General features: G+C 50.7%; 13 protein-coding genes across 13 annotated transcripts; 8 read left to right on the top strand and 5 right to left on the bottom strand.

Annotated features, from left to right (window-relative positions):
• The first annotated feature begins 1376 nt into the window (after positions 1 to 1376).
• BDZ83DRAFT_628321 (major facilitator superfamily transporter) lies at positions 1377 to 3323 on the top strand. The gene is made up of 2 exons (XM_060508695.1): positions 1377 to 3226; positions 3301 to 3323. The coding sequence occupies exon 1, from the start codon at positions 1586 to 1588 to the stop codon at positions 3185 to 3187; it is 1602 nt and encodes a 533-aa protein (XP_060362790.1). The 5' UTR covers positions 1377 to 1585; the 3' UTR covers positions 3188 to 3226; positions 3301 to 3323.
• Positions 3324 to 3733: 410 nt separating this feature from the next.
• Positions 3734 to 4585, bottom strand: BDZ83DRAFT_754138 (uncharacterized protein; the record flags this gene model as incomplete). The annotated part of the gene is made up of 1 exon (XM_060514442.1): positions 3734 to 4585. One exon carries the CDS (start codon positions 4583 to 4585, stop codon positions 3734 to 3736), a length of 852 nt encoding a protein of 283 aa, XP_060362789.1.
• A 745-nt stretch (positions 4586 to 5330) lies between these two features.
• Positions 5331 to 7583, bottom strand: BDZ83DRAFT_628315 (major facilitator superfamily transporter). Its single transcript, XM_060508694.1, has 4 exons — positions 6683 to 7583; positions 6165 to 6626; positions 5681 to 6107; positions 5331 to 5611 (listed from the first exon to the last, which is right to left on the bottom strand). The coding sequence occupies exons 1-4, from the start codon at positions 7082 to 7084 to the stop codon at positions 5421 to 5423; spliced, it is 1482 nt and encodes a 493-aa protein (XP_060362788.1). The 5' UTR covers positions 7085 to 7583; the 3' UTR covers positions 5331 to 5420.
• Positions 7584 to 8207: 624 nt separating this feature from the next.
• On the top strand, positions 8208 to 11423 carry BDZ83DRAFT_628311 (homeobox and C2H2 transcription factor). Its single transcript, XM_060508693.1, has 3 exons — positions 8208 to 9874; positions 9935 to 10859; positions 10913 to 11423. The coding sequence occupies exons 1-3, from the start codon at positions 8299 to 8301 to the stop codon at positions 11016 to 11018; spliced, it is 2607 nt and encodes an 868-aa protein (XP_060362787.1). The 5' UTR covers positions 8208 to 8298; the 3' UTR covers positions 11019 to 11423.
• A 1-nt stretch (position 11424) lies between these two features.
• On the top strand, positions 11425 to 12697 carry BDZ83DRAFT_628309 (putative NAD binding NADP oxidoreductase coenzyme F420-dependent). The gene has a single exon (XM_060508692.1). It carries the CDS (start codon positions 11686 to 11688, stop codon positions 12565 to 12567), a length of 882 nt encoding a protein of 293 aa, XP_060362786.1. The 5' UTR covers positions 11425 to 11685; the 3' UTR covers positions 12568 to 12697.
• A 246-nt stretch (positions 12698 to 12943) lies between these two features.
• On the top strand, positions 12944 to 14009 carry BDZ83DRAFT_628307 (uncharacterized protein). The gene has a single exon (XM_060508691.1). It carries the CDS (start codon positions 13178 to 13180, stop codon positions 13550 to 13552), a length of 375 nt encoding a protein of 124 aa, XP_060362785.1. The 5' UTR covers positions 12944 to 13177; the 3' UTR covers positions 13553 to 14009.
• On the top strand, positions 13799 to 14804 carry BDZ83DRAFT_414201 (uncharacterized protein). Its single transcript, XM_060502935.1, has 3 exons — positions 13799 to 13822; positions 13886 to 14327; positions 14383 to 14804. The coding sequence occupies exons 2-3, from the start codon at positions 14107 to 14109 to the stop codon at positions 14615 to 14617; spliced, it is 456 nt and encodes a 151-aa protein (XP_060362784.1). The 5' UTR covers positions 13799 to 13822; positions 13886 to 14106; the 3' UTR covers positions 14618 to 14804.
• A 187-nt stretch (positions 14805 to 14991) lies between these two features.
• On the top strand, positions 14992 to 15837 carry BDZ83DRAFT_582362 (ClpP/crotonase-like domain-containing protein; the record flags this gene model as incomplete). The annotated part of the gene is made up of 1 exon (XM_060505546.1): positions 14992 to 15837. The coding sequence occupies one exon, from the start codon at positions 14992 to 14994 to the stop codon at positions 15835 to 15837; it is 846 nt and encodes a 281-aa protein (XP_060362783.1).
• A 706-nt stretch (positions 15838 to 16543) lies between these two features.
• Positions 16544 to 17893, top strand: BDZ83DRAFT_582469 (arrestin; the record flags this gene model as incomplete). Its single annotated transcript, XM_060505556.1, has 1 exon — positions 16544 to 17893. One exon carries the CDS (start codon positions 16544 to 16546, stop codon positions 17891 to 17893), a length of 1350 nt encoding a protein of 449 aa, XP_060362782.1.
• A 319-nt stretch (positions 17894 to 18212) lies between these two features.
• BDZ83DRAFT_582346 (cytochrome P450) lies at positions 18213 to 20050 on the bottom strand (the record flags this gene model as incomplete). Its single annotated transcript, XM_060505543.1, has 3 exons — positions 18213 to 18384; positions 18509 to 19746; positions 19820 to 20050. The coding sequence occupies 3 exons, from the start codon at positions 20048 to 20050 to the stop codon at positions 18213 to 18215; spliced, it is 1641 nt and encodes a 546-aa protein (XP_060362781.1).
• Positions 20051 to 20953: 903 nt separating this feature from the next.
• On the bottom strand, positions 20954 to 22024 carry BDZ83DRAFT_653688 (oxidoreductase; the record flags this gene model as incomplete). The annotated part of the gene is made up of 1 exon (XM_060510635.1): positions 20954 to 22024. The coding sequence occupies one exon, from the start codon at positions 22022 to 22024 to the stop codon at positions 20954 to 20956; it is 1071 nt and encodes a 356-aa protein (XP_060362780.1).
• Positions 22025 to 22610: 586 nt separating this feature from the next.
• BDZ83DRAFT_582361 (SGNH hydrolase-type esterase domain-containing protein) lies at positions 22611 to 23389 on the bottom strand (the record flags this gene model as incomplete). The annotated part of the gene is made up of 2 exons (XM_060505545.1): positions 22611 to 22964; positions 23021 to 23389. 2 exons carry the CDS (start codon positions 23387 to 23389, stop codon positions 22611 to 22613), a joined length of 723 nt encoding a protein of 240 aa, XP_060362779.1.
• A 1808-nt stretch (positions 23390 to 25197) lies between these two features.
• On the top strand, positions 25198 to 26520 carry BDZ83DRAFT_628298 (uncharacterized protein). The gene is made up of 2 exons (XM_060508690.1): positions 25198 to 25398; positions 25465 to 26520. The coding sequence occupies exons 1-2, from the start codon at positions 25239 to 25241 to the stop codon at positions 26172 to 26174; spliced, it is 870 nt and encodes a 289-aa protein (XP_060362778.1). The 5' UTR covers positions 25198 to 25238; the 3' UTR covers positions 26175 to 26520.
• The last annotated feature ends 539 nt before the right edge of the window (positions 26521 to 27059 follow it).

The raw sequence follows: 27059 nt of genomic DNA, 5'->3' as shown, positions 1-27059 counted from the left end.
GCGTTGTCATCTGACTGGTTGATTCTCCGCGGGTCTGATGCGAGATGCGCGGAGTATCGCTCGACGGCCATATCCTCATAGAATTGTCATCATTGACAGACTTAGTGAGGGGTGATAATTCAGAGAGTCCGTATTTGCGCCCGGTAACGCCGGCTAAAGGCTGACTAACTTTGGCAACACCGTCAATAGTCAGAAGCTGGAGTGTTGAATTAAAGATTGCCTAGTACTCCAAGCATGTTCGCCGCAGCTTTTTGGGCACGAACGTAGCTCACTCATATGACGAGACTGTTGGATGCAGACTGTACTAGTCGCAGACAATAACATCCTCTGATATCACCTTTGGTACAGCTTGAAGACTGGGCAAAGACGTTACTTGAAAAGCGTACGGATTCCACCATTGCGCACATACGTGCGTCGTCCCATAGTTACACCACATTGAACTTGAGAAGAACCTGGAGGGAGGTAAACTAAAAACCAAACTTAAAGCCTGCAGTAGCATTTGATGGCAATGACGAACTATGTTGATCTCAAGCTGGTAAGTTACAAACTGTTGATTGGCTTATTATCCTAGGTCGTCATTGTTTTATGACCTGCTATGCTCTTCAACGATTTAGCTTGGACGAAGTAGGTTCAGAAACTAGACTGGGAAACCTACGACCTCCCTCTATCCCTTCTTGAAATAGCGGAACACAATCAGTTGAGAGCTTCTGAAAATCTTATCAATACCGCGACAGAAACGATGAGGAGCATTGATGGCAATCCATTATCAATACCAACTGCAGGAAGGGTTACAAAAAATAGAGTCTACCATCGAAGCTGTCCCAATCTTATGAGACCTACGTTCTCCTCATGAAATGACTACACATTTCACCTGTCTGCGCCATTTCATGTGTCTGGAAGTTGTGTTACTGATCTCATAAAATGGGAAAGGTGTTCATGCGAGTCCATCGTCTTGCCTGCATGATTGGGCCTCGAAGGTCGAGCTAAACCATAGCGGCGGAACCCAGAGAACCCAGGCATCTACTCAGATAAGAGCCTACTGAGAGTGATAAACTAGTGAAAGCCACACCATGGTGGTTTAGTCACTCTTGCGGCTTTCAGAACCGACTCAAGGCGCCATTTCAGGGATTTCACCGCTCTGGTTGGCCGTAACGTGGGTGCGCTGGTGAGCGGAGCAGGTGGGGTACAAAATCTACAATAGGCAAATTTTGAAGCCTTGCACCATCGGTTTCACGATGACGTGCTTAGTAGAGTAACACGAAGGATCAAAAGTCGTCTGACATCTGTCTTGATATGTCGGTTTCTGGTGGATGCGTTGTCGCTTATCGGAATTATGTGGATGTCGTCAGTGAAAACTTTTAGTATTTGCACCTTGCGTATGGATTTGCCCAGCCTTGAGTAACGAGGCGTTGCTGATGGTGTGCTCGAAACGCTGCTGTGATGCTGCAGATGCAAGTGATAAGAGCAAGGATTTTTCCATGCAACTTTGCTACGGATAAGTTTTTGCGGTCAACATTAATGCTGCCTGATCACTAATTAACAACGACTAGTTGCTTTGTCGTCTCGTTTCTTAACAGTACAGACTATGGCCGACCACGACATCAAGGGAGTGGCAGAGCCTCCTGCTACAGATGATGTTTCCAATTCAGACGAGCGCTCCGCATCGGTCGCGTCGAATTTGGCGCCGACGGGAGCAAAGAACCCAGAGCAAGCTACCAAGAGCCTTCCAAAGACTGGCGCCGATGCTGCCCTCGAACTTCTCAACGAAACTGGCCCTCTAGGCCGCACTGTTGATCCGGAGCTGAATAGAAGGCTCAAGCGCCGCATCGATACTCACATCATGCCGCTGATCTGCATCGTATACTTCTTGCAATACATCGACAAGACAGCCATCTCATATGCCAGCGTTACAGGCATTCAGCAATCCACTGGTCTCCACGGGAATCAGTTCAACTGGGTTGCTTCCATCTTCTTCTTTGGCCAGCTCGCTTTCGAGTTCCCCACCATCCGACTCATCCAGATGTTTCCTCTTGCAAAGTACACCTCCATCAATATCATCCTATGGGGTGTCGTCCTAGCTTGCCTCGCGGCATGCAAGAACTACGCTGGCCTGCTTGTCTGCCGTTTTCTCCTTGGGGCGTTTGAAGCGGCTGTAGTGCCTGCATGGGTTCTCTTCACTTCGCAATGGTACACCAAGCAGGAACAGGCATTCCGCGTCGGGATTTGGTTCTCTGTCTGCGGCGCAGCTCAAATGTTTGGTGGCTTCTTCGCATATGGCGTCGCAACACACGTTGGAAAAGACCCCAACGCAGTTTTGAGGGGTTGGCAAGTGATCTTCTTGTTCCTTGGCCTGCTGACTGCATTTATTGGCATCGCGTTCTTCTTCATCATGCCTGACTCGCCGGCCACTGCCAGATTTCTTTCTCAGGAAGAGAAGGCGACTCACCTTGAGCGAATCCGGGATAATGAGCAAGGTATTGGCTCGCAGGAATTCAAATGGAAGCACGTCAAGGAGGCACTGCTCGACGTCATGACTTGGCTTTATGCTTTTTGGATCTTCGCGGCCAACATCCCCAACTCTATTGCAACCAGCTTTGGGAACATCTTAGTGCGCGGAATGGGATACACGAGTGAAGAGTCTCTTCTCCTCGTCACACCGCTTGGTGCTTACGAGATCGTGGCGTTGATCGGCCTGACTTGGCTGGCAATGAAGACCAGACAACGACTCTACTGGTGCATTGCCGGCCATATCCCTGCCATTATCGGCGCCATCCTTATGGCTACGACTTCGAAGGTCCCCGCCTTGATCGGATACTACACTTCAGGAGGCATTCCGATCGGATGGACGACGATTCTGGGGCTGCAGAGCACCAATGTTGCAGGTTCCACCAAGAAAGTCACCGTCGCATGCATTGGCACCATCGCATACACCATCGGTAACATCATTTCTCCTCAAACCTTCCAGGCACGGGATGCGCCTAGGTATCTCCCTGCAAAGATATCCATTTGCATCATTTACTTCTTGGTTACAGTCGACTTATTCTTGATGCGCTGGGTGTTGGAGAGAAGAAACAAAAAGCGTGATGCTGAAAAGACGGCTTTAGGAGATGCTTATAAAGTGGAGGAGAACCACGAGTTTTGGGATTTGACGGATCTTGAGAACAAGGAGTTCAGGTATGAGTTGTAACTCAAACATTATTGAAAACTTTATGTTCGCTGTCTTATAGTACGTTCCCTGCGAGACATGTTTCTTATTATATACAACTTCGTCTCGCAGCTTACCTCTTCCACTGTCTGTAGTTACATTGGAAATGCTGTTGTGGTCTTCGAATCGGCGCACAGGTGGAAAGCTTAGGACGACTCGACTAGTCCCAGAGTCAATGTTGGTTACACAGTCTAGGCAAGAAACATAAAATCCTGTGACTCGGAATTATTAATGATGCACCGCAATGAGACTCAATTCAGTCGCAGAATAATTTTGCACTCACCCACGGGAGCTTTCCGAGTGTCCAGTCTACTCCATGAGCTTAGCGCTCCAGCAACGATGGCTCGGCGCGCAGAGAGTCTTGGTGGTTACAGTAATTTCCCTTGGTGGCAATTCGAGACGTCAGACGGCCTTGGCTTCTCCGATGATTTCTGTCTAGGCGTTGCGATGGCACCTGGCTGTCACGCCATACTCTTCTCTACCCAAGACTTGATGTTGATGTTCTGACTGACTTTGGCTGCGTTGACCTCAGCGTATCATAGTGGTGGCGGGTGTATTATTATTGCCGAAAGACTCGGCTTGATCCTTCGGGTTGTCCTCCAGCTGATGGCAGTCGCACTGCTTCATCCGTGTGAACGCCAGAAGCTTTTCCAGAACCGCAAATTCAACTTTCAACTTGATACTGTACACGATGGGTTTGCTGGTTGTCTGGAAGACAAAATAACCCGTGTACTCCAGGATGACAAGCCCGGTGTCGAGAAGAAACACCAACAAGAACATGCCAACAAGGAAGCAGAGCAGAACCTTGGCCTCCTGCGCCTTGAATTCGAAGAGACTTTTGAAGTTTCGAAATCCAGCTCTGACAAAGATTCCCGTGATGATCATTTCCTGCAGAGTAAACACCATCAAAGATGCCTTTTCGAATATTTTGAAGCGATTGTCCCAGACTGGGTTGTTGCCTGCCCAGACACCAGCGAAGAGGACCGTCTGCGGAATGTGAACGCAGAAGAAGGACGTTATTATCATCGCCAACACCAACCGGATGGTGATGCGGTTGTAAACGACGAGATGCAGTCGTGACCATAATACGACGGACTGGCCAGTGACCATACAGTACCAGCCAATATGGGCGAATATCCCCGGTATCACCGTCTTTGTCGGCTGCATAAATCGACCCAAGCCGCCACACGCATGAAGCAGAACGCCAGTGTTGGCAACCAGCATGCTCCAGAAGTATCGTCCGCTTCGTCGTCGAAATCGCGTTAAGATCAGGACGTATAACTCGAGGGCGTTGTAGATGCCAGCTGTCGCTAAGCACGTAATCGCGATTGCCTCCTCGGTTGACAGGCTCTGACCTATCGCCCCCTTGACCTGCGCCATATCTCGAGGCGAGGGGGCCAGAGAGACCGCTTTCTTTCCCCAAACTCGTACACCGATCGATGGTTGATTCTTGTTTTGACCCTGTAATATCGTGAACTTAGGTGTAAGCCTGATAGAGATAACTGGAGCAAGCGGGGCCGACAAAGTCCGAGAAAGACGACATGATTATTGGCCGGACCGAGATGGTTTTGATGTGTTTCACGGGATGCTATCATGGGGGAGGACTCGGCTGCCCCCGACCTTCTCGCAACGGCAAGGTTCGCCCGATCGAGTCATTGAAACATCTAACCGTTTTGCCAAGATAGCTTGTAGGTACACTCGGGATCGCACTCTCGGACTCTGCCACTTCACAAAGGTCTTAGTTCGTCTTGCCATCCGTGCAGACAACAATAAAGGGACCGAGCGGAAGGGATCGCCCTACCTATCAAGCAAAGTATGCCATCTTGCCATCGTTCTCGGTTCCTTTTACGTCAGGTTTCATCATTTTCGCCCAAAGTTCGCTGCGATTGCTAGTATTGAGCTTTGGTTCGCTGTTGAGTAGCTGCTTGGTACACTTGGCGATCATTGCCAAACCTTTCCTCGCCTTGGCTGAGCTTCGTTGTATCAACTTGAGCATTGTATGCATAATACTTACTCGGAATCACTTCCAGCCCCGGAAGCCGAATGATCGACTATTGAGCATTCAATAGCGCTACGCGACAGTGGCACGTGAATGAGTAGATATGAGCCGGCTTAGTGAAACTCAATGCGGAGGCAGTCTTGAGACAAGAGGAGCCAAGAATCATCATCTCATCCTAAGCCACGTGGTATCATTGGATCTAGCTGTGATACTACTTCAGACCGCTTCATTGACTTTGGCATCCTTCTTTGAGGCAATTATGACGACGCAGTATACAGCAACCGCGGCGAAGAACACAAATAAGGCAGTGATTGTACTGAACCAGCCGACGCCAATGCTTTGAATTGCAGGCAAACATGAAGCAGTACCGACGGCTGCGATAGCGTATCGGAAGAAGTAATTCCCCGCTGGATGAACACAAGTTGTTAATGTTTTAATGTGTGAGATAAACTTTAGTCTGTAGAAGAGAGACGAACCTATGACTTCGGCGCTCCGGCCTTTGAACACATCCAAGCAATAGGTGTTGATGCTGGGAAATGCGATTACCTGGGCGAAGCCCTGGATAAACATGCAGATCACCGGAAGTGGAATCCCGCCGACCGCCTTCTCAATGGACCAGCCGTAAACAATGATGCAGATAGGGATCACAGCTCCCATTGCCACGAATGAGCTCCTCAGACGGTCCTCGGGGACTCTATGACCCCTGATCTTGATCCAGTGCTTGACGGTGCGGTCTGCCCAGCGTCCTCCGGCATACGTGCCAAAGAAGAAGCCACATCCTGGTGCGAGGAAGAATAGCCCTGATTCGAGCGGCGACGTGAGGTGAAACCTAGGATTGATGACGTAGCGGATAGGGGTGAGCAGTGCTTGCATGTTCCACACCAAGGCTGAGGCAGCCATTCCCTAGGTCGTATGATTAGAACAGTTAATGATATAAAAGGATTTCCGAGTGCAGCTTACAGCCACGAAGAGTTTAGGTATCAGCAAGAGAGCTAGTACACGGAACGGGTTTGCCCAGTCCAAGACCTGGGCAACCTTCGCCTTGGTGCTCAATCCCTTCAACTCGTCGGAGCGCAGTCGATGGCTGGTTTCTGGGAGAAATGCCACCGCAAGGATCGCCGTGAGCCCGGCGAGAGCAGACTGGAACCAAAACAAGGATCTCCAGCTATGGAAGTTCACCATAACGCCGCCGATAAATGGCCCAAAGCTCTGACCGATAAGAGTGCCATTGAGGAAGAATGCAAGCGCGGTGCCTCGTTCCGTGGGCTTGTAGATGTCGCCAATGCAACTGGAGCCGAGCACCAAATATGCTGTTCCCGTGAACGCCGAAAACATACGGAAGACGAAGAAGGCTGCAAGGTTTGGCGACAAGGCCGTTCCTACATTGAAGGCAAAGAAGGTACATGCTGAAATAATGCAGGGCTGCGTAGTTTTTGTGAGCTCGTGCCAAGATATTGAACCAAAACTTGTCAACCAACCCATTTTCGACCGTAAACTTGGCTGATAGGGCCCCAGAAGAGGGTGCATATGCCCATGAATAAAACGTAGATGGCGTTGCTGACATTGATGGTAGTTCCAGTTGTGTTGAGATCGGCAGCGATTTCGGGGATGGCAGCCAGAAGCAACAAGGAAGAGACTGTCGACGCAATCCCACCGCATGCTACAACGGCCGTTACGAGCCTCTTCTTGGCTGGCGTGAACCTATTGTAAATAGCCTCGGTGTCTTGGCGGCTTAGACCAGCATCGTCCACGTCGACGGCCGGCACAATACTGCCACTCTTCTCCGCATTGGAAGTTGTTGGTACCAAGTCCGGGTTTTCGGGCCGGCCATTGCTGCTCGGCTCCGGCTTCTCAGACTGTTTGACTTCGTCGTGGGACATGTTTGAGGGCTGCCGATGTGGGACGAGAGACCTGGCTTGGCTTTCTCTGTTCGACCATGCGGGGATGAATCTTAGAAAAGACCGTGACTTGGAAACCACATAGCATTGCCATTGCGCAAAAATGAATGGGGAACCCAAGTTTTTCAGAGCTAGCTGCTCAAAAAACTCGGCAAAGAAAGGATGTTGACCGACGGCATTGCGAAGAATCCACCCGGCGGAAACGTCTGCCACATTGCACCTGGCTGACTTTTCCGACCTCGGTGACTGGACCGATAGATTATCCCCCGGAATAGCCCAGTTGTCCCCGCAAAATTGGTAGATGAATTGCTTGAAACAGAAGCCATCACTGCGTCCCCACGAATCAGACACCGGCTTGCTGAATTCGCGGTAGCATTGTTGGGACGCGGGGGTTAGCCGCGACGGACATCTCCCGACGGGTCTGCCCCGGGGGCTAGCAATCAAGGCCAAATGGTGGGGGTTGACCGAGATCAATAACAGCACGGCAATGTTTGTGTCTCTTTGGATCCTTTCGCGAGGTGTCCAAAGCTCCGAGATCGGCCGGGTCCGAGACAAACGGCTCGGTCGCCGAATCCCAAGCCGAAATCGGGGTCGATCGGTATCGATCGGTGTCAATACACCTGCCGACCTGCGGCCCTCTGCCGGACTCGGCTCCGGCGATACGGAATCCTATTTCGGAAGGAGAGGTACGGAGGATGTTGTGCGGTTGAGCCGCATCTTTATCCGCAAACTTAAAGGCAGAGTGGTAGTGGGATGGTGCGTGTGAGGCAGACGATCACTTGCTATTCTTGCACAGTCGCGTGTGTAAATACCAAAAAATAATATCGCAAATACAAGAGCCCTATAGGAATTATCTATGGCATGTCAATGCCAATCAAACTTCTCCCAAGCTTTGTTCCTCAGAAGCAAGCACTCAACTTTCACGTTATGCGAGGGGATTGATGAGGAGCGGTACAGAGTAATTGAGAGGTGTGCCGATAGCCGGGCTGATGATGACCCGAGCAACAGAATAAGATTCACTGCGGGGAGTGCGGGCACAACATGATTGCCCTTCCTGACTCTTCGTCATCTGAAAGCAGGGAGTTTGTTCGGGGAAACTTTCATCCTATCTGCTCTTACTTAGACAGCACTAACAGATGCCACTCCTCCGACGCTGACAAGCTGCATCCTCAAGCACTTACACAACTCGCACAACAATGGACAAGGGATCGGGAGCAGCCAATGACACGCAAACTCTCAACATCGACGACTTCACCGCCGCGCTTGAGTTGGACTTCATCACGTCGAACTTTGTTAACAATCAGCAACTCAATATTACCAGCTTTGGTACCGGACCAGACGAAATTTCGCAGGATTTACCGGGCATTGGTCCTATTGAACCTCTCGGTGTCCTTGGTGTTGAGTCATCTCATCAACAAGACGCATTTGCGATTGGCCCCGTTCCAACTGTTCTCGGTAGCCAACATGTCAGCATAGACTTTGCCGAGAGGCAACCCGTGAACAACGTCAACCAATTTGACGAGCCTGGCGTGTTTATGTTCTCGGAAGCCTTGGGCGATGGAGAGCCTATGGGACACCTGTTTAGTAACGAGGGGAATAACATACCATCACTCCAACCTTCAGATACCACAACGCCGCCGAAGATCGGGACTCGCTTCTCATCCAAGTCTCTCCGCATTCTGAAGACATGGCTGGCCAACAACAATCATCACCCGTACCCAACTACCGAGGACATGGAGATATTGCAGCGGCAGACCGGCCTCAGCAGACAGCAGATTACCAATTGGCTGGCCAACACCCGCAGACGGACGCGCTTCAAAGTGCCGCCGAGACGTCCGCCTTCTCCGGCGATTACCTCTTCAAGAACTATGCCCATCGACATCCCTGTAGGCTCCAGCCTTTCCGACACTTTCCAACACTTGAACCCTCTCCAGAGATGGCAGGTTTCACCTCCAGAGCATGAACCTGCGTCCGTATCGGCTATTGCAAACGCTGTTTCTGGATTTTCGTCAGAAGGAGAAGACTTGGGCGACCGATCATTGACAGATACCATTCCGACGCGGTCCTTGTACGGGCAGTCTTCGGCAAGCAGTGCAGGAACGTCTCACTCCAGTAGAAGCTCGGCCAACTCAGCATATTCACACAACTCTCACACGTCTCTGAGGTCTCTCGAACCCCTTGGGAAAAGTGCAGTGAAGCGGAGACGGCGTCGAGCGCTGGCGAAACGCCCTGAGACCAAGGGCACAGGAACCCTTTGGCAGACCAGCAACACATATCAGTGTACGTTCTGTACAGAGACGTTCAAGACCAAACACAACTGGCAGCGTCACGAAAAGTCGTTGCATCTATCTCTCGAGCGTTGGGAATGCGCTCCGACTGGCGCGACTGTGCCTGACGCTAGCGGGCAACCGGTTTGTATCTTTTGCAGCGAAGCGAGCCCGAATAAGGAACATTTAGAGAAGCATAATTATCAAGCATGTAGGGACCGTCAGCCTGAAGACCGAACATTTTATCGAAAAGATCACCTGCAGCAACACTTGAAGCTGGTTCATGATGCCAAATTCTTGAGGTGGCCTATGGGAGATTGGAAATACGAAAGCGAGGTTGTACGTTCCCGGTGCGGCTTTTGCGGCCACACGATGTCTTCGTGGACCGACCGGATTGATCATCTGGCCGAGCACTTCAAAGACGGAAAGACGATGGCAGATTGGCACGGTGATTGGGGATTCGATGACAATGTCTTGAACATGGTCGAGAACTCGGTGCAGCCTTGTAAGTGCCGCTGTGTCGTCAAAGAACTCAAGCATGCAAGATCTAATTGATGCTGCCCAGACTTGATTCACATGGAACGCAACTCACCATGGCCGTTTACAACTAAGCAAGGTGTTCCAGAGACACCGCCCAATGCCTACGAGCTGATCAAGCTAGAGCTTGAACACTTTTCCGCCGAACACCAAAATACCAAGGACGAGATGCCTACAAACGCAGAACTTTTATACGAGAGCTGCTGCGTCATTTTTGGATGCGACTCAATTTCATTTTCCAAGAGACCTGCAACGTCAACCCAGAGCTGGCTGCGAGATTTGCTCATGTCATCCGAGTCCATCGTACAGCAGGCGCGAGTCCGACCGATGAAGAACAACGCAAGGTCACGATTTACGTATCTTAGCATAAACGGCAAAGCGTGCATCTTTGAGGCCTGCGGGTTGGAAGAGCAAATGCAGAGCTACGTGGAGATTTCCAAGTTGATTGAGTCACAAATTTCCGACAACGAGTTGCAACGAGAGGCCTGCAACATCGTCGAAAGGATCGAGGCCTCTTCGCCCAATCCGTCGGAAATCTTTACGAACTTTTTGTTCAGTCTCATCAATGGCTCTTCTCACTGGCTTGCCGCATTCCGTCATCGGGCTGGACTCTCGCCGTCTGAGGCTTCGGATGCTATTCTCCCGTCCAGCGTATCCGAAGCAATTCTAAGCTCCGCAGCAGCTGAGGCCGGTCTCGAGTTCTCGGGGGCGAATGTTTCTTCAGGAAGCACACCTGATCCGACACAGGTGAATGCCGGCGGTGGTAAGACGGGCGACATTAGTAAGGTGTACTCGACCTCCTCGTTCTTCGTCAACGACGACAATTGCTACAGGAAACTTATGAAAGAGCTCACTCGTTTCGTGACCATCACGACGTCGCCACGCAATCCGAACAGGCGCATTCCGACCGATGCCGAACTCCAACATCAGGCGAGGTGGATATCCTTTGAAGAGTAATCCCCCTTGAATAGTGCCTATAAGAAACTCAGAGCTAACGATAGCTTAGTGACGATCCATGGAATCAGACTCCAGCGGACAACCCAGACTGGCTTCGAGACTTTAAGCGCGAGATGGGCATTCTTGACGATGACCCAAGACTGAGTCATTCGTGAACAAGATCTTCGCCTCCAATGTGGCTGCAAGAGACTAAGCGATCATCCAGTTGAACTGGTTCATGGTGTATGGCTTCTCAGCCCCCATGCGTTAGACTCCACGCGAAAGGCGTAGCAATTGAGCCTGTAATTCTCTATATTCTAGAAAAAGAAATTGACCGTTGAAGTCCTTAGAGATGATGACTCGAGATACCTTTGGACAAACGATTTTCTTGCCGCTCACATCGCAGCGATACCGGCCAAATCCACACGCGCCCTGTGCATTTGGATCACAAGTAGGGCGTAGGGAGCAGTTGACATGGATTTTATGGGGCGTATCCGCAGGGACTAGTCCGTAACCTGTCCCATTGATAGAATTGCCGCCCTAGGGCGTGAGTCTATCTCGATAAAACCACTGCTTCGTCCACCCTCATCGAATGAGTTTAGTGATTTCGTAAGGTACTAGTCGTGTGCAGAGTATTGAAGCGAAACTTTTGTCTTTTCTGTGTCCATGAATACTTTCCAACGGGAAGACGATTTCTCGGTTTTTAAAAGCCAAAGTGTTATCCATCTCACGCAAAGTGGTATAAGATTCGAAGGCTCCGGTGCCCACCTTCATACGTGCTGATTCCTCCCTGTCAGGTTTTCGACAACCATTCACAAAACTTTGAAGACGAGGCTTTGGACGATGCGTGTTGGTTTCCTGGGTTTGGGGTTCATGGGTACTCCGATGGCCCTGAACCTCGCTCACAAATTCCCACTGACTGTGTGGAACCGGACTGCTTCCAAATACCCGGCGCTCACACAAGCTGGTGCTAAGATCGGCGATACACCGGCGGCGGTGGCTCATCAATCTGATGTGATCTTCACGATGCTGTTCGACGGCCCGGCGTTAATCTCGATTTTCAACAACGACTTTAAATCGGCACTCCGCGGCAAAATTTTGATAAACACGAGCTCGATCCCGTTAGAAGTCAGCAAACAAGTAGCGGACCATGTTCACCAAGCGGGAGGCAAATTCCTCGAAATGCCGGTCAGCGGCAGCAAAATCCCGGCGGAGCAAGGCAAATTAGTGGGTCTCATGGCCGGCGATCCGGCCGTCGCGGAGAGGATGCGGGCAGTGGTGGAGCCGCTTACCACCGCTGCCGTGTATTGCGGACCAATCGGCTCAGGCCTGAAGACCAAGTACGCGGTCAATCTCTACCTCAACACCATGACGGTCGCTCTTGCAGAGTCGTTCAGTCTCGCTCGGGCGCAGGGCCTCGATCTCGATGCTTTCGGGCAGGTACTCGACGCCGGACCCATGGCTTCCGCATATTCGAAGATCAAGGTCGCCAAGATTGTCAATGAGGATTGGAATCCACAAGCATCTATGAAGGATTGCTACAATAGCATGCAACTCATCACAGAAGCCACGAAGCGGGCGAACGTCCAGTCGCCTCTGGCAGAGTTGTGTCGTTCGATCTACGGACAGGCGAGCGATGGCGGCCTGAGCGAGCAGGATATGATTGCGGTGTACAAAATCTTTCAACCAACCCCATTTTCGGAAACGAATGTAAGGAATACCTGAAAGTGCTCAGACAAAGGAAGGGTTGATCTCTGTGCATAAGTTTCATAAATCTCGTTGGACTGTTGATACCAACAGTTCATCTAAGGAGGGTTGACCTGTCATATTTGTGTTCTACGCTCTATTTTTGTGACCCATGCGCATCATTCCGGCTTCCCCTGTGAGCGCTCTCTATGAGAGGCATCATGTCTTATTGATGTTGTTCCCCCAACAAACTTGATTGTAACGTGTCTTTCTTACCCCGCGGCTTTGCATGGATCTCGTGTGATACAAGGGACTAGCGTTGCTGTCAAAGATGCAGTTGGAGCCAAGATTGCTGAATCACCAACGCTTGAACGGAGATAAAACCTCCTGGGGGTACCGATCGAGACCCCTGTAGCTTGTGCCGCAGCGACTGTGCTGTGATTTCTCATTCAACTCCACACTCCTGCATCAAAATGCAGCACAAACCAACAACAACTCGAAATTGACAGAATCAGTCCAATTTTCCGAACATTTGAATGAAGCGTGCTCGACTTATGAAGCCGATTAATTTCCGGCGTTTCCTGAGACGAGCCTCTACCCTCAAGAAGCCCGAATAACGGGCGAAAGACAATACCAAGAAACCGCCAGTATGACGTCGGATCCACGTATCAAGGCAGCGACTGTCCTCAATGGAAAGGACCAGGCCCATGCACCGGAAACACTCATCCACAACTTCACTCCTCGAGTATTCCGGAATACCGCCAATTACACGGTAGAACATATCAAAATAGCAAGTCAGGAGAGTACTGGGCTCCGAAAGACCAGAAACAGAATGAGACTCGTTCTCATCCACAATGCTCTTTTGATGCTCCTGAATAATCGCTTACCTGTCATTCACATTGAGGGCGACGATGGGCCTGGACGGATACTCGATGTTGGAACGGGGACCGGAATTTGGGCCATAGACTTTGGAGACCAGTACCCGAAGTCTAAGGTCATCGGCACCGACTTCAGCCCCGTCTAACCTGGCTAGATACCCCCGAACGTCGAGTTCATTCTAGACGATTGCACTTTGAATTGGACTTGGCCGGAAAGTCATTTTGATTTCATTCACCTGCGGTCCCTCTATGGGAGCATCCCATATTGGCAGGCTCTGTATGCCCAAGCCTCCAGTCACCTGAAAACCGGGGGTTGGATTCAGAGCATTAAAATCAAATTCGTATCAAGTCTGACCGTGTCGACTTTCCTGCCGACCATGTGTTCAGTCGCTGGGCTGACATGACATACAAGGCGGGCGAGAAAATAGGTCAGACTTTTAGCATTTGCCAGGGATACAACATCAAGAATTTCCTACAAGAAACTGGATTCGTCGACATTGAGGAACAAAAGACAAAAGCACCACTTCATGGATGGTGTCAATAGGTGTACGACACAGGGAAGAAGCTCACAGAGGCCGACTGCTGTTAGGGTCTAGAAGATGAATTACTGAAATCTGCCCCTCCCTCGAAGTGTACCATCAGCGCTATATATATACCTGAGCTGCTCCTTTGTTGCTTGGTCCTCCTCCTATCGCCCCTTATGCTATCCCCTATCCGGGTAGAGCCTGACAGATGGCCCAGCGGCCCAAAGCCACAGGAAGCTGGGAACTTATTCCAGATTGCATTCGATGAAAGTCTGTCTGGTTTTGGCATGTATCTTTACACACAAGTCCTGGGATTGACACGCGAAGCTGTCGATGCGTTGATCTCAGAGATGCGTAAGGAGTCCCGGAAGAAGTCCAACTGCCATTCGTACGAAGTGTAAGTGTCTAGTGATTCAGGCTTGTACTCCATGGGCTGGCTAACCTTCTGTAAGACAATTGTATACGGAAAAAAGCCACAAGCCAACTAGACCTCATGTCGGGTTACGCGTTGATCGGGACTGCGTCTGGTGTGTAACCCATATATTCAGGGGCTTGGAGAGCGGTCAAAATCCCAGGATTCGGGCTTGGGACAGAGAGCCACCTTTGCGGCCGATGTTTGGCGTAGTGCCCAGGGAAGGTCTGCGAACAGGTTTTCCAGGTGGAAAAGGAATCTTGAAGCTAGCTTAACAAGCAGGTTACCTTCCTGGTCCCATTTTCATTTCAATGAACTCTGACTCAAACTGTGTGATGAATGCCAAGAATGACTGATATTTGTCGGTTGTCGTCGGCTCAACTATCGACGGAGTAACCCGAATACCACATACCCAAGTGGTTGAATCTACATATTTGGAGACCGACATAGTTACAAGACAGCTCAAGGTTTTCGGCCATGACCATGGCGGGGAAGCTGCAGTAAGACTGGTCAAGATGACGTAGATGGAACTGTGGAGGCGGCAAACATCTATGAAGCTGACCATTCTCTTTGCAGGTTTGAAGAATTTGAAATTTTCACTCTGACATCAAACAAACAAGTAGTGGAGTTCAATTTCAGTTAGTGTGAAATGGCACATAACGAACCACAAGCAGTTCAAGTGACCAAATCATCCGATGGTATTACCACCATAACCATCAACCGAGAGCATCGAAGGAATGCAATCGATGGACCGACTGCTCGCAAACTTACCGACGCCTTCTTAGCCTTCGAAAACGACCCTATCCAGAAGGTTTGCGTCTTCTATGGAGCAAATGGCACTTTCTGTGCTGGTTTCGACCTCCATGAAGTCGCAAAGTATGGGCATGGTTTTGGGAAAGAAAGCTACAATGGGCCCATCATCGACGACAGTCATCAAGTTCAGAGCCGCAATATCGGGCCCATCGGCCCATCGCGAATGCAAATCAAGAAGCCAGTCATCAGTGCCGTATCAGGGTATGCCGTTGCCGGAGGCTTGGAACTTTCTCTTCTCGGGGACATCCGTGTTGCTGAAGATGATGCGGTCTTTGGAGTCTTTTGCCGACGGTTCGGCGTCCCTCTCATTGACGGCGGCACTGTTCGCTTGCAAGCCATCGTGGGCCTCGGTCGAGCTCTCGATATGATACTCACCGGCCGCGGAGTATCCGCACAAGAAGCGTTGCAGATGGGCCTGGCTAATCGGGTTGTGCCCAAGGGCCAGGCTCTGGCAGAAGCAACAAACATTGCTCGACAATTGCTGGCGTTCCCACAGGCCTGCATGAACACTGACAGAACGAGCTGTTACTACTCGACTTACAATGCTAGCTCATTCGAAGATGCTCTGAGCAACGAATTCGACCAGGGAATCAAAGTGATCAACATTGAGAGTGTCCGGGGTGCAAAGGAATTTTCCAAGGGAGCGGGAAGGCATGGAAAGTTCGAAAAGGCCAAGATTTGAGGCTTTGGCTAGACTGACGGCAGATTGGAAACTGGCCGGGTTCTATTGCCGACATCGGAACCTGCAAGCTTTAAGGAGCTGAGACAGCACAAGAGCCTGGCTGTTTTGGACTAGTAAAGGGCGCAGAATGTCATATGGAGACCTTGTCAAGAGTGCACTCATTTCGGTGACTGGGGCGCCAAGTGGCCCACGTATGGAGCAGGGTGAGCAATAGCCTTGAAGTTGGGAGTCAACTATGACTACCATCCATGAGAAATGTTTGAACTCTTCTTCATTGATTGGTAAGAAAGGTAGAGTAAGCAGGCGGGTTTGAGAACTCGGACAAGTTTACCTCGCCAACGGGTTGGATTGTGATATTGTTGCGGAGTAGTCGGCGTAATCGGCGTAGAGTCAAACACGTAAGTAGCGAAGTCTTTGCAGGCTTGCACACCTGTAAAAAACTGAACTAGCTAACCTATCTGAGACTAAAAGTGTATCGTGAGTCTTATTGTCACATCATACAAGATTGCTTTGGTGAAGGCCATGTGGTTTATCTTTTGTCCAATTTCATGAGCTTCGAAATGCTATCTTGCAGAATCCCTTCAACATGACAGCCAACCAAGGTGGCTCCAATCACCGATCCAAGCGATTAGCTTCAGCTTTTAGGCCCAGTACTTCTGCCGCACTGTCAGGCGGCATATTCAATGAGAAAGAAATCATGCGAGCAATGGGAAATAGTATGATGTCCATGGCAAAACTGATCGGCATATCAACGACAAGTGAGGTGGAAGTTCACATCGACCATCATTACACGTCGAAGATATACTCCGCAGGATCACAGGTTTCTGGCACCGTCAAAGTCAACACGCAGCAGGATACGGCTTTCGGATTCGTCGAGATCAATCTCTTGGGCAAAGCCATTGTTCGACGGGAAGATGTCCACGTCATGACCGAAACGATACAGACACTCCTCAAGCTATACATGCCTGTACCCGAATCAGCTTATCCTTCAACGAGGGTATTCAAACGTGGACACACTTACTCAATACCCTTTAGGTTCATCATTCCACATCAACTCACCAGTAACGTATGCCAATACGAAGTCCAAACAGAAGCAGTGCGGCACCACCATCTCCGCCTGCCGTCATCATTGACCGGATTTGAGAAGGATGACCTAGCAACAAACATGGCAAAGATCCAATACAGCGTGAGGGCCAGGGTTTTCAACATTGATGAAGGTAGTCCCGTACAACTACCGGCGCCGATTCTTGAGTCTGAGCACCCGATTAGCATCCTCGCACCATCCTCGGAAGATCCGCCCCTGATCCTTGATGAGCACGACCTTCATTACGTTCTCGAGAGTACCAAACCTGTCAGAAAGAGTATGTTTTCTGCACCCACAGGTCAGATCACGGCCAGGTCATCCCAACCACAAGCAGTGCGTTTGAGCTCTGATGGACACCGGGCATCCGGCTCGTCAGCCTACATCGACATTGCTTTCCGCCCCGCGGCGCCAGATATGCTACCGCCGCAGGTCAAGATCAAGTCTACAAGGATATTGGCACAAACCTGGGTTTCTACGCGACCGGCACAAACTTTTCCCAACTTTGGCGGAAATCGACAGCCAGTCACACTATCTACACTTGCTAGCATCGACGCCATGAACATTACACCCTGGATTCAACACGTCCACATTCTGGAGGATGAGAAATCAGAAAGAACGAAGGGAGGCAACCGAGGATCGAGAGACATCACGGTGATACGCAACAGCAGTATCCCGGATGATGGTATACCAATCACACATACGTGTTCGACGCAAGTCGACTTCAGACTACCAACCTCAAGTCACGTTTTCCCACCGACCTTTCACTCCTGCTTGATTTCGCGGACGTATATCCTCGAGATTAAGATTACGGCGGGAGGAGCCGAGCTTTCTCTACAGGTGCCTGTCCAGATATTCATGGAACAAGAAGGTGGGCGCTCTCAGGCATCCACAGAGTCGGAGTTGCCTAGCTGGGATGATGTTGGAGGCGAAGCTGTCTACGCACGTTTAAGGGAGCATCGCCGAGCGTTGTGAGGGAACATGAATGCACTAAGCGGACGAAGTCAACCGATGACGACGGCTGTTCCGATTCAAAGAGGAAGATAATCCATAGCGAGTTTCTTTATTTGGAGTTCGAAGTGGTGGGACGAAAACCACACCCATGATACGTGCCAGAAAACCAAAAGGCGTGGCTTAGCAAATGCAAGAGATACCAAGGGCAATGAGGGTGAATGATGCTGTATTAATATCTTGTGCACGAGTAAGTATGTCGAGTTCTGTAATCCGTTCCTGTCCAAATACGCCAGAGTCATTCATGATATTCGTTACCATCAAATCGCTGTCACCATCCTATCTATACATTGCCTTTCCTGCGCTTCAGCTCGATCTTTGCGTCAACAGGAGGAACAACAGTGACGCCGACCCACTGGTGCTTGGGCCTCTCAGCCAGCGGCTTAACGTCGTAGTTCAGGAACAAGTTGGCAACTACCATCTTCAGCTCGTGGGCGACGAAGAAGCGGCCAGGACTGCATATCGTTAGTTCTATGACGATGGCGGCAATGTGTGTGAGAGAGAGAGAGAGAGAGAGAGAGAGAGAGAGAGAGAGAGAGAGAGAGAGAGAGAGAGAGAGAGAGATAGACAGATGCTTACCAAGCGTGTCGTCCGTGTCCGAATGGCAGATGAGCATCACTCGTTGTGACCATGCCAAGGTTCTTCAACCTAAGCCCCTCGTCCAAGTTGCGTTCTGACTGCGGTTTCGCCTCGTACTCTTCCCTCTTCCTGCTCGTCCGGAACGCGTCGTACTCCCGAGCGTTGGGGTTCAGTTCGTCGTCGTGGTGAAGGCCTTCGAGGTTCACGGTGAGAAACGTGCCTCTCGGCAGATGCCACCCCTCCTGCTCGTTGGTGATGCCCTCCTTGGCAATGACCTTGCGCTCCATCAGGGTACAGCTAAAGTTGCTGAGCCTCTGGCTCTCACGGATTGCGCTGTCGAGGCGATACAGCCGCGAAAGTCCATTCTTTGTCCAGCTGCCGCCCTCCTCGCGAAGAACGCGTTCTGCCTCTTCCCGGATACCCTCGATATAGCCCTTCGCCGGGTCGGAGCTCAGCAAGTCTAAGACAATGCTATGGCCGGTAATGACGGTCGTGTGGATCGCGGCGAACTGGATGGGCAACAGTCGCTTTGAAATAACGTAGGGATCAAGTTCGAAGAACTTCTTCTCAGCCTTTGCCATGCGGATATCCCAGGTGATGAAGTCTTCGGGGGCAACCCAGCTCTCGTAGGCCGGATCCCCTGCCTCCTGCTTTGCCATGTCGTCGAGTCGTTTCCTGATTACTGGTAAGCTATGCTTCGAGGCTTTGCGCCAGAGCCACCAATTGGGTAATGCGATCAAGGGTCCGAGGATGGGCAGGATGGTCTGGGGAACCATGTGCAGCGCAAAACAGTTGAGAATGACCTGGTCGACGAACGAAACCATAGCCTTGCAGAACTCTTTGGTGCGGCATACGCCCTCTCCCACGAGCATGCGATTCGTCACGGGCGGCACAATCGTCAGCCAAGCGTCCCACAGGTTTAGGGTCTTCCAGTCCTCGGTATCCGTGCCAAAGGCCTCGTCGACAGCGACGGAGACCTCTTCTTCAATCGCGGGGATCAGTGTGCTCAGGTGGCGGGCCAGACTCTTGTGGATTACCAGAGTATGCCATACATCATCGGCGTAAACCTTTCCAAGGAAGTTGTAGTCGCTGTAGAGGACATCGTTATGCGCTTCATGGGCGGAAACGACCGAGTCAGGGTACTCGAGGAGCCATTTCGTGAGGGACTGCGGGAGGATGATGTCGGGCGCCCTGCTTGCGGCAGCGGGGACTACGAATGCGCGGTTCTGCTTGTTATACTACATTGTCCCATACCAAGTCAGTGTCTCTTCTGACCTCGCCAAGTTCCTCGCGCCGGGAATGATAGCATACCTTCTTGTAGCCCTCAATAACCCAGTCTCGGTAGCGAAACATGTAGTAGTAGAAGTTCTTGAAGCGTGCGACGGTGCCCTTCCCATAACCCACAACGGGGATGTTCTCCGGGTATGTGGGCTTCCATGTATGATCGAGGATGAGCAAACCAACAAAGACGACGAAGAGGGAGCTGAAGACGCGCCCAGGCGTCAGCGACTCGGTGATTTGGGCGTGAAGACTGCCCGCCATGGTGACGTAGTGTACAGTAGAGCTATCGTTCCCTGAGCATCGTCGTCTCTAGCTTGCAGAGAAAAGGAACTGAAATCAACACAGAGTATAGGAGTGAGACGAAGATGTGTAGGTGGAACATCGGACCTTAACAACAGACCGCTCAGGAGTCGACGATTGGTAATGCCGGTTTGGGCTTCAGGGTCATGACGCACTGGCTGCATTGGCGGCTAGGCTAGAGCCTGTCATTTGGACGGGACTTGAGCTGCCGGCGGATACCTACAGGCTACAGCTCTACTTTAATCAGGTAGCTACATTTCTTTTTCAGCTGTTTCCAATAGTCTCTGTCAATAAACGACATCCCCTCCAAAGTTCCCTTATGCCCCTCGCTGGGCACCGTTTGCTCCCCACAAGAGCTCTTGATTGGAACTTTGGGAGCATGTCTGTCGGATCCTGCGTGCTTAAGCGAGGCACGCTGTGACCTGTTTCAGGTACGTGCCGTCTCATCTTTGCTCTCGGTCGTGAGATGACCTAACACGATGGCACCAGATTCACATGCAGATCATGTTAGTGCAGGTTCGTGGAGGGGTGGAATAGCATATGCAGGGTATCGCTTCCTCTTGTCTCGAACCTTGCTTAGAAAGGCTAGTTGTGTCGTGGTGGTCTCCGCCGTCGCACTCGTATTGGTTGTGTTTCCCAAGGGCAAAGAAGTGGAAAAGACATAAGGCCATCCTTCCCACAAACCGAGAACTGTTGAATATCGAACGACAACGAGTCTATTTTACTCAATGCCTGTCTCCCGTGCAACACAGGGCAGTCATTGGCGAGCTTCTGAAGAATCGAGTTGGAAACTTCTATCCCTCCATGGATTCTTCTTGAGCGGTGAAGGCCTTCATCATCTCTGTTGCATATGGCCGTCCGTCATCATCTCAACGAAAGCTTGCCCACCCTTCCGGCTGAGCCGGACGCCCAGCAGACTCGGCCGTCAACGCACTCGACAGCGTCAAACGAGCCTGTGTCAAATGTAACCCAGGTGTTTCCAGCATCAAGCGTGATGTCGGACCCAGATGGTCCAACTGCGACAGCCACCCCACACAGCCCCGGGGCCCATGATGAGCCCGATCGGTATCCGCCCGGAAACACCTCCGACGCGGTCCAGGTCTTTCCGCCATCCTCGGACCATGCTGATGTATGAAGGGAACCATTGACCACGTTAAAGTCGCCTCCAGTTGCAATGCCGTTTTGCGCATCTCTGAATCGTACCAAGAACACCCCAGCCGAGGCACCACCCGCAATCGCACTGCCCGAGACATCCCACTCATTACCGTTTGCGCTCCGGAAGACCCTGCCAGGATCGATGCCACCCGATGCAAGATACCACCGACCCGCTGCGGTAGAGATGCAAGTTCCGCTGGCTGCGAATCCGAATTCTCCCTCTAATGCAGAGGGCATGCCGCTGGGGTCCACGATAGTCCAAGTGTTACCCCCATCGAGTGTCTCAATCAATCGAAACTTGCCATCGACTGGGTCGCTTACGGCAATGCCCCTCTCATCGTCTTCAAAGTCGACGCAGTTGAAAAACGCCGATGCCTCCTCATTGGCGAAAGTCTGTGTCCACGACTTTCCTCCATTCTTCGTGATGTACATGCGCGAGTCCGCTCCTTCGCCAATACTTAGGATGATTGCCTTTTCGGCCGAGAAGGCCTGTACGTCACGGAACTGTAGGTCGGCGTCTTCGGTCGACAAGTCGGGACCAACTGATTGCCACGAAGCACCGCCGTCGGTGGTGCGAAGAACCGTCCCTCCTGTACCGGATACCCAGGCTATTTGGCCCGACACAGGCGATAATCCTCGAAATTGCTGTTGACTGTTGGTCGGTAGAATGTCCCATTTCAGAGCCAGGTTCACGTTCCGCTCGTGGACACCTCTCGTCACTGCCAGAGGCGACGCGCTCGCCACAATAGTCAAGACGAGTGCAACGAGGTGCCTCATCATGGCGGTACAGAGTTGGGATTGATCGGTTCGATACGGGTAAGAAGAGATGATCGCTCAAGAGAATTAGGTCCGTACCTCAAGTGCGTGTAGCTATCAAGGCGGGGTTCGGGTTGGTTTGTGGCACACCAGCCTCCTCATTTCGTTGATTTCCATTTCAACATCCTTCTTGCAGATCATTGACGACCTTCCAATTCGGGCCACATCGTTTTGCGATGTTTCTTCGTTCGGACCCACTCACCAATCCCGTGGTCCTGGGATCTGTCATCCTAGAATCACCATCGCTTGGGTCCGCGATGCACCTATCCCCAGCTTGCAGTGTGTTTTCAAAACACTTGATTTGGGTCGTGGTTTGCGATTTTCTTTAATCGTTTGTTCACTCATTGGCTTTGGCTATATACTTTACTATCGCTGCGCAAGCTCGATAACTTTGTGCTTAGTGAATGTATCCAACCTCGGCTTTATGAATTCTCAGCTACCACAGTCACCCTTCGAATGATAGTATGTACACATGCACCAGATATCATCAAGTACTAACTCCTTTCTGCTCCCTGGGAACTTCGGAAGGTCGTCGTCTATTCATCTTCCCTCATTTACCTCCGGTAGTGAACTCGCCGTTCGCAATAGCGTCTGTGATCTCTTCGTCGGCGCTGAAGTAGACGTCTAGATCACTGCGTTTCTCTAACAAGAGGTCAACTACCATGCGGCCAAAGACGATCTCGCCAGCTTTCCCTAAGTGGGTTCTATCGGTGCTAGCCAGATTATAGTACTGGGCATCTTCCTCCCCGATTGCGTTGACGTAGTCGGTGCTCGCCAGGTTGAGATCAAGCCACCTAACGCTACTAGCCTTTGCCGCTGCGATCATTTTGCCCCTCCATTCAGCAAGATCTTGGACCACTTCGCCATCTTCGAAGCGACGGCGAGTAAGAGACGTGATGAAGATCTAGACATAGTATTAGTCGCCAGATTAGGTATACTGCACATGGAATGTAAATCCACCGGAGTCGCCCCAGCGTCCTTGAGCTCGGCAGCAATATCAACCAGATTGGCGCGGAACTCATCCAAAGTAAGACTCTTCTGGTCATTGTGGCCAAACTGGACAGTGACAATTGGCTCGTAGTCTGCCCTGGTGTCGTTGATGCCCTGCAAGAGCGAAGCCCAGCGGCCGTTCGACTTCCAGGAGACGGTGGTAGAACCACTCTTGCCCCTGTTCTCGCCCTTCGCGGGGTCTTTGAGGTAAGAAAGAAAGCCGTCACCCCAACCTCCATTGACCGCAACGGTGGAATCGCCGATGAGAAATAAATACGGAGGCTTCTTGGCTCGAGCCACGGGCGATCCCATGGCCATCGTCGCCGCCAACGCGAGCATTGATGTAAAGATGGTGGATCTCATGACGCAAAGCTTGTAGGCTGGAAAGCTAGTGATGGCGAAGCAATTGCAGCTTTGTTGACGATGCCTGAATGTACTTGTTTCATCAAGCTTGATGACCTCTGAGATTCTGAGAGTTCTTCGATCTTAGTTTCGACATTTTATAGCTTTGATAGTCCCCAATACGTCTCCCATGAGCATCACGATCTCTCATTTTTGAGGTCTCCCGTGATGGCCACGGATAATATGATGGCTTAGTCCACCAGTTGTGTCTCGACCTTTCGGCCGAGAAGACATGTCGAGCTGAACTGACGCCATCTCATCCACATTTTTGCGCGTAAACGCGGGACTCCATGGTGAACTTGCCGGCATGAATCGTTTTTCTCGGAGCAAAGGAAGCTTTCGCGTCTACGATCAACGCCTACCCGGGCAGAATACATTACCAACCCTTTATTGCAGCATTTGCAACAAGTTGGGGTTGCCCGCGCTCTGGAGGTGACGCCCGCACAAACATTGCCCCGAGGTGGCATACACATACTGAATTACATCCCTGTGAATGCGGTCTTCGGGCTAATGCGGGTCGCTCCGTTCAACCATACCAGGTTCCTAGCCACCGAGTGTGGGTGTTTTCAGGTGAGCCGTAGTGATCGTCGTCTGCACGTCCAAATCTGCCGAACTGACGGGGCAAGTTTGTCGGATTTCAGGACCAGCATTGGAAAACAAATTTTACATTCCGGGCGAGATGTTCGATACGTGCAGTTCGTCCATGACAAGATTCCTGGTCTGGAACATTGTTCCCAACAAGGCCATCTCCATGACCTGATATCCCACATCACGAAGATGAGATGGAAATTGATTTGTGGGATACACCAGTGTTGATGATCTGAAGTATGGATAAAGTAGAAGTACGGAACTTTTCTGCTTCGCCCTGCTTGGAAGCAAAAAGGTCAACTACTTGAGGTATTCATCGTGCCGTTTCTGACAACCAGATTCACTCAGCCAGGAAAACATATACTACAATCATCTTCTCATCTGAAGAAGGCATAGGAGCAGGTAGGTCGAGGTAACATAGGCTCTCAGGCCACTATACCACATGGGGACATGCACTTTGGCGTAGGCCCAAGGCAGATGCGAAGCGATGAAGACGTATCTTAACTGAAACCACATCTAATTAAACGCACCTAACGTAAAGAGGTTTCACGGATAAGAATGAAAGGAAAACAAGGTTCAATGATTAAAGCATGGCGTCCTCGTGGCAGTAGGCTAGGATCAACTCCAAAGTTACACTCGTGCTCCAACTGTCAGCGTGTAAGCGCGTAGAAATGACAATTTTAGGATCCGCGTAACGCCTGTTTACTGCATTCTGATGGGTTTCACCAATACGCTAAACTTCTGAAAGCGTGACTGTCATCCATCGGATGCCCACCTGGGCTCTTGGCGTGGAGATGACTATACCTTAATCAGACTCAAACCCCTGCTTTAGGAAGCGTGCCCCCGTCTCAACAGCGGACTGCTCCGTCGAACACACACAAGGGGCATCAAAGGGATATCGAGCGAAGAGATCCTAAGAATCATGATGGATACATATTGAGCCTCGAGGTAATAACTAATGGCCCAGCTTGATCAATGTCTTCAACTTTTTCTTTCACTCTTGGTCTTTCACTTTTCAGTGTCGTCGCTCTTTACACCAGCCTGCTTGCATCTTATTCGCTCATTTGAGAACCGACTTAAGCCGATCTTTCTATTCTTTTCTTCAATCTTCCTTTACCTTGGCAACATGAAGTTCGCAAATATCTTGGCAGTTGCCGGTGCAGCTGGAGCCTACACCGTCACTATCGTCGACAAGTTCATGTACAAGAATATCGATCCTGTGGTTATACCGGGCCAGTATGCCAGCCACATGCATACATTTTTCGGATCTGATGCTGTGACGTTGAACACAACCACCTCCAAAGAGTTACAAGCGGGCTGTGCCACAGCAGTCAACCCCAACGACTATTCCTCTTACTGTAAGTCAAGCTCTGTCAGGGAGATAACTCTATATTGGAAATGTCCGTTTGTTAATCCGAAATCAGGGGTGCCTACTCTTTTTTACAAAAACGAAACCGCGACTGGCCCAGTTCCCGTCAGTCGATTCAGTGCCTACTACGTTGCGATCGAAAAGGCAGAAGTCGCCATTCCTCAAGACTACAAGGCTGTTGTCGGCAACGCCTCCGCAAAGTCCGAGGCTGATACCGAGCCTCTGGCGGGCATCCAATGGTTTTGCGAGGGCGGCCCTAGCGCAGGGAAGGACGTCAATGGTTTTCCATCCAAGACCTGCAACACCCATCTGCAGACGATCCTCCTGTTCCACGACTGTGTCAACCAAGAGACACTCGAATCCACATACTCTGGAACCCAACACTGGACCGCAACCAGCAAGCCTGCCAACCGCTGCCCTCTTGGAATGAAGAGGATGCCCCAACTGCGCTTCAGCATCCGTTATGATCTTCGCAAGGCTTTGCCTGACGGCTGGGAGGGGACTGCCCCTCTGGAACTGGCTTGCGGCCCCGCCTACTGCACACACGGCGACTTCATCAACGGATGGCTTCCTGAAGCTGCCGAGAACATGTTGCTTGCAAATTCAAAGCGGGATTTCGCCGGTGTAGATGGTCCTGCGGGCAAATACAGTGCTGGATCTGTCTGTGGTGCTCAGAACGCGACGGACGCTGATCCGGAGAACGGCACTTCCGACTATTTGACGAGCAAGCAGATTCTCCAGAAGCTTACAGACGAAAAGGCTTGATCGAGTGGATTTTGTTTCACTTGTTCGGTTTATTCAAGTTTTGGTGTGTGCACTAGAATGCCGACTTTTCTTTTTTTTAATCAAACCTACTATCGTCCGGGACGAGGAGAGCGAAGGGGGTCTTTGCCTCTAAAGTGCTAAGACCCCTCACATCTGTTGAGAGTCTTCTTATAGACTATTAGATTTAGTCCTGTACCTCGTAAGTCGATAGAGGTCTTAGTTTTGTATTCTTTCACTGCTCTTGTATTACTCCTAGAACATTACTTACTTAAACCAATAATGACTGGGCCCATCCTCGTTCCATCCCCGAACACAGCTCTTGCAAAGACGGTGTGTGGTGTATCACCTATGTAAACCTGTGATTGAACTCAAAACGCAGATCTTTATGCGAATTGTGCCGGTGAAGCGTTTTGAGACTGGAAAACCGGATTTGGCTTGGTCGCGTTTAGGGAAGCGCTGGTGCCATATTCACTGTTTTATTGCTTACAACCATTCAGTACATGGAAAGGTGTCACTTATCTGGTACCGTATGGCTCACCAAGCTTTACAGTGTTTGGAATGCGATAGACCATGATCTATGCCATAGAGTGCTGTACCCATGTGGCGCCTTCACCACAATTAACCGATACATGCGTAAACGAACCTTATCGTCGGAAGGAAACGACACGATATCATCCTGTGGGTCTCTATTCCAACTTTTTGTGCAATTTTGCCCTGCACGGTCTAGTGAGGGCGGTACTAGATTTATGGGAGAATCATAGATCATATAAAGCCCGACAAAATGAGCCTATTCGGAAAAGTTCTCATAAGGTAGGTCAAGTGTCTAAGTTGGGTAATAATTCCCCGGGAAGAGAGACGGCGGTCAACGGTGGAGAGCGGCGGAGA

This window comes from Colletotrichum acutatum (genome assembly GCF_030867785.1).
Source record: "Colletotrichum acutatum strain CBS 112980 chromosome Unknown BDZ83scaffold_75, whole genome shotgun sequence".
NCBI lineage: Eukaryota > Fungi > Ascomycota > Sordariomycetes > Glomerellales > Glomerellaceae > Colletotrichum > Colletotrichum acutatum.
This window is presented reverse-complemented; position numbering and strand designations above follow the sequence as displayed.

Coding starts and splice junctions, on each gene's coding strand:
- BDZ83DRAFT_628321 (XM_060508695.1), top strand. CDS start 1,586: ATGGCCGACCACGACATCAAGGGAGTGGCAGAGCCTCCTGCTACAGAT.
- BDZ83DRAFT_628298 (XM_060508690.1), top strand. CDS start 25,239: ATGTACAAGAATATCGATCCTGTGGTTATACCGGGCCAGTATGCCAGC. Junction 25,399..25,464: donor CAACGACTATTCCTCTTACT/GTAAGTCAAGCT, acceptor ATCCGAAATCAG/GGGTGCCTACTCTTTTTTAC.
- BDZ83DRAFT_414201 (XM_060502935.1), top strand. CDS start 14,107: ATGCTATCCCCTATCCGGGTAGAGCCTGACAGATGGCCCAGCGGCCCA. Junction 14,328..14,382: donor AACTGCCATTCGTACGAAGT/GTAAGTGTCTAG, acceptor ACCTTCTGTAAG/ACAATTGTATACGGAAAAAA.
- BDZ83DRAFT_628311 (XM_060508693.1), top strand. CDS start 8,299: ATGGACAAGGGATCGGGAGCAGCCAATGACACGCAAACTCTCAACATC. Junction 9,875..9,934: donor CGAGAACTCGGTGCAGCCTT/GTAAGTGCCGCT, acceptor GATGCTGCCCAG/ACTTGATTCACATGGAACGC. Junction 10,860..10,912: donor AGGTGGATATCCTTTGAAGA/GTAATCCCCCTT, acceptor ACGATAGCTTAG/TGACGATCCATGGAATCAGA.
- BDZ83DRAFT_628315 (XM_060508694.1), bottom strand. CDS start 7,084: ATGTCCCACGACGAAGTCAAACAGTCTGAGAAGCCGGAGCCGAGCAGC. Junction 6,627..6,682: donor AAGTTTACGGTCGAAAATGG/GTTGGTTGACAA, acceptor AAAACTACGCAG/CCCTGCATTATTTCAGCATG. Junction 5,612..5,680: donor CCGGAGCGCCGAAGTCATAG/GTTCGTCTCTCT, acceptor GTGTTCATCCAG/CGGGGAATTACTTCTTCCGA.
- BDZ83DRAFT_628307 (XM_060508691.1), top strand. CDS start 13,178: ATGACGTCGGATCCACGTATCAAGGCAGCGACTGTCCTCAATGGAAAG.
- BDZ83DRAFT_628309 (XM_060508692.1), top strand. CDS start 11,686: ATGCGTGTTGGTTTCCTGGGTTTGGGGTTCATGGGTACTCCGATGGCC.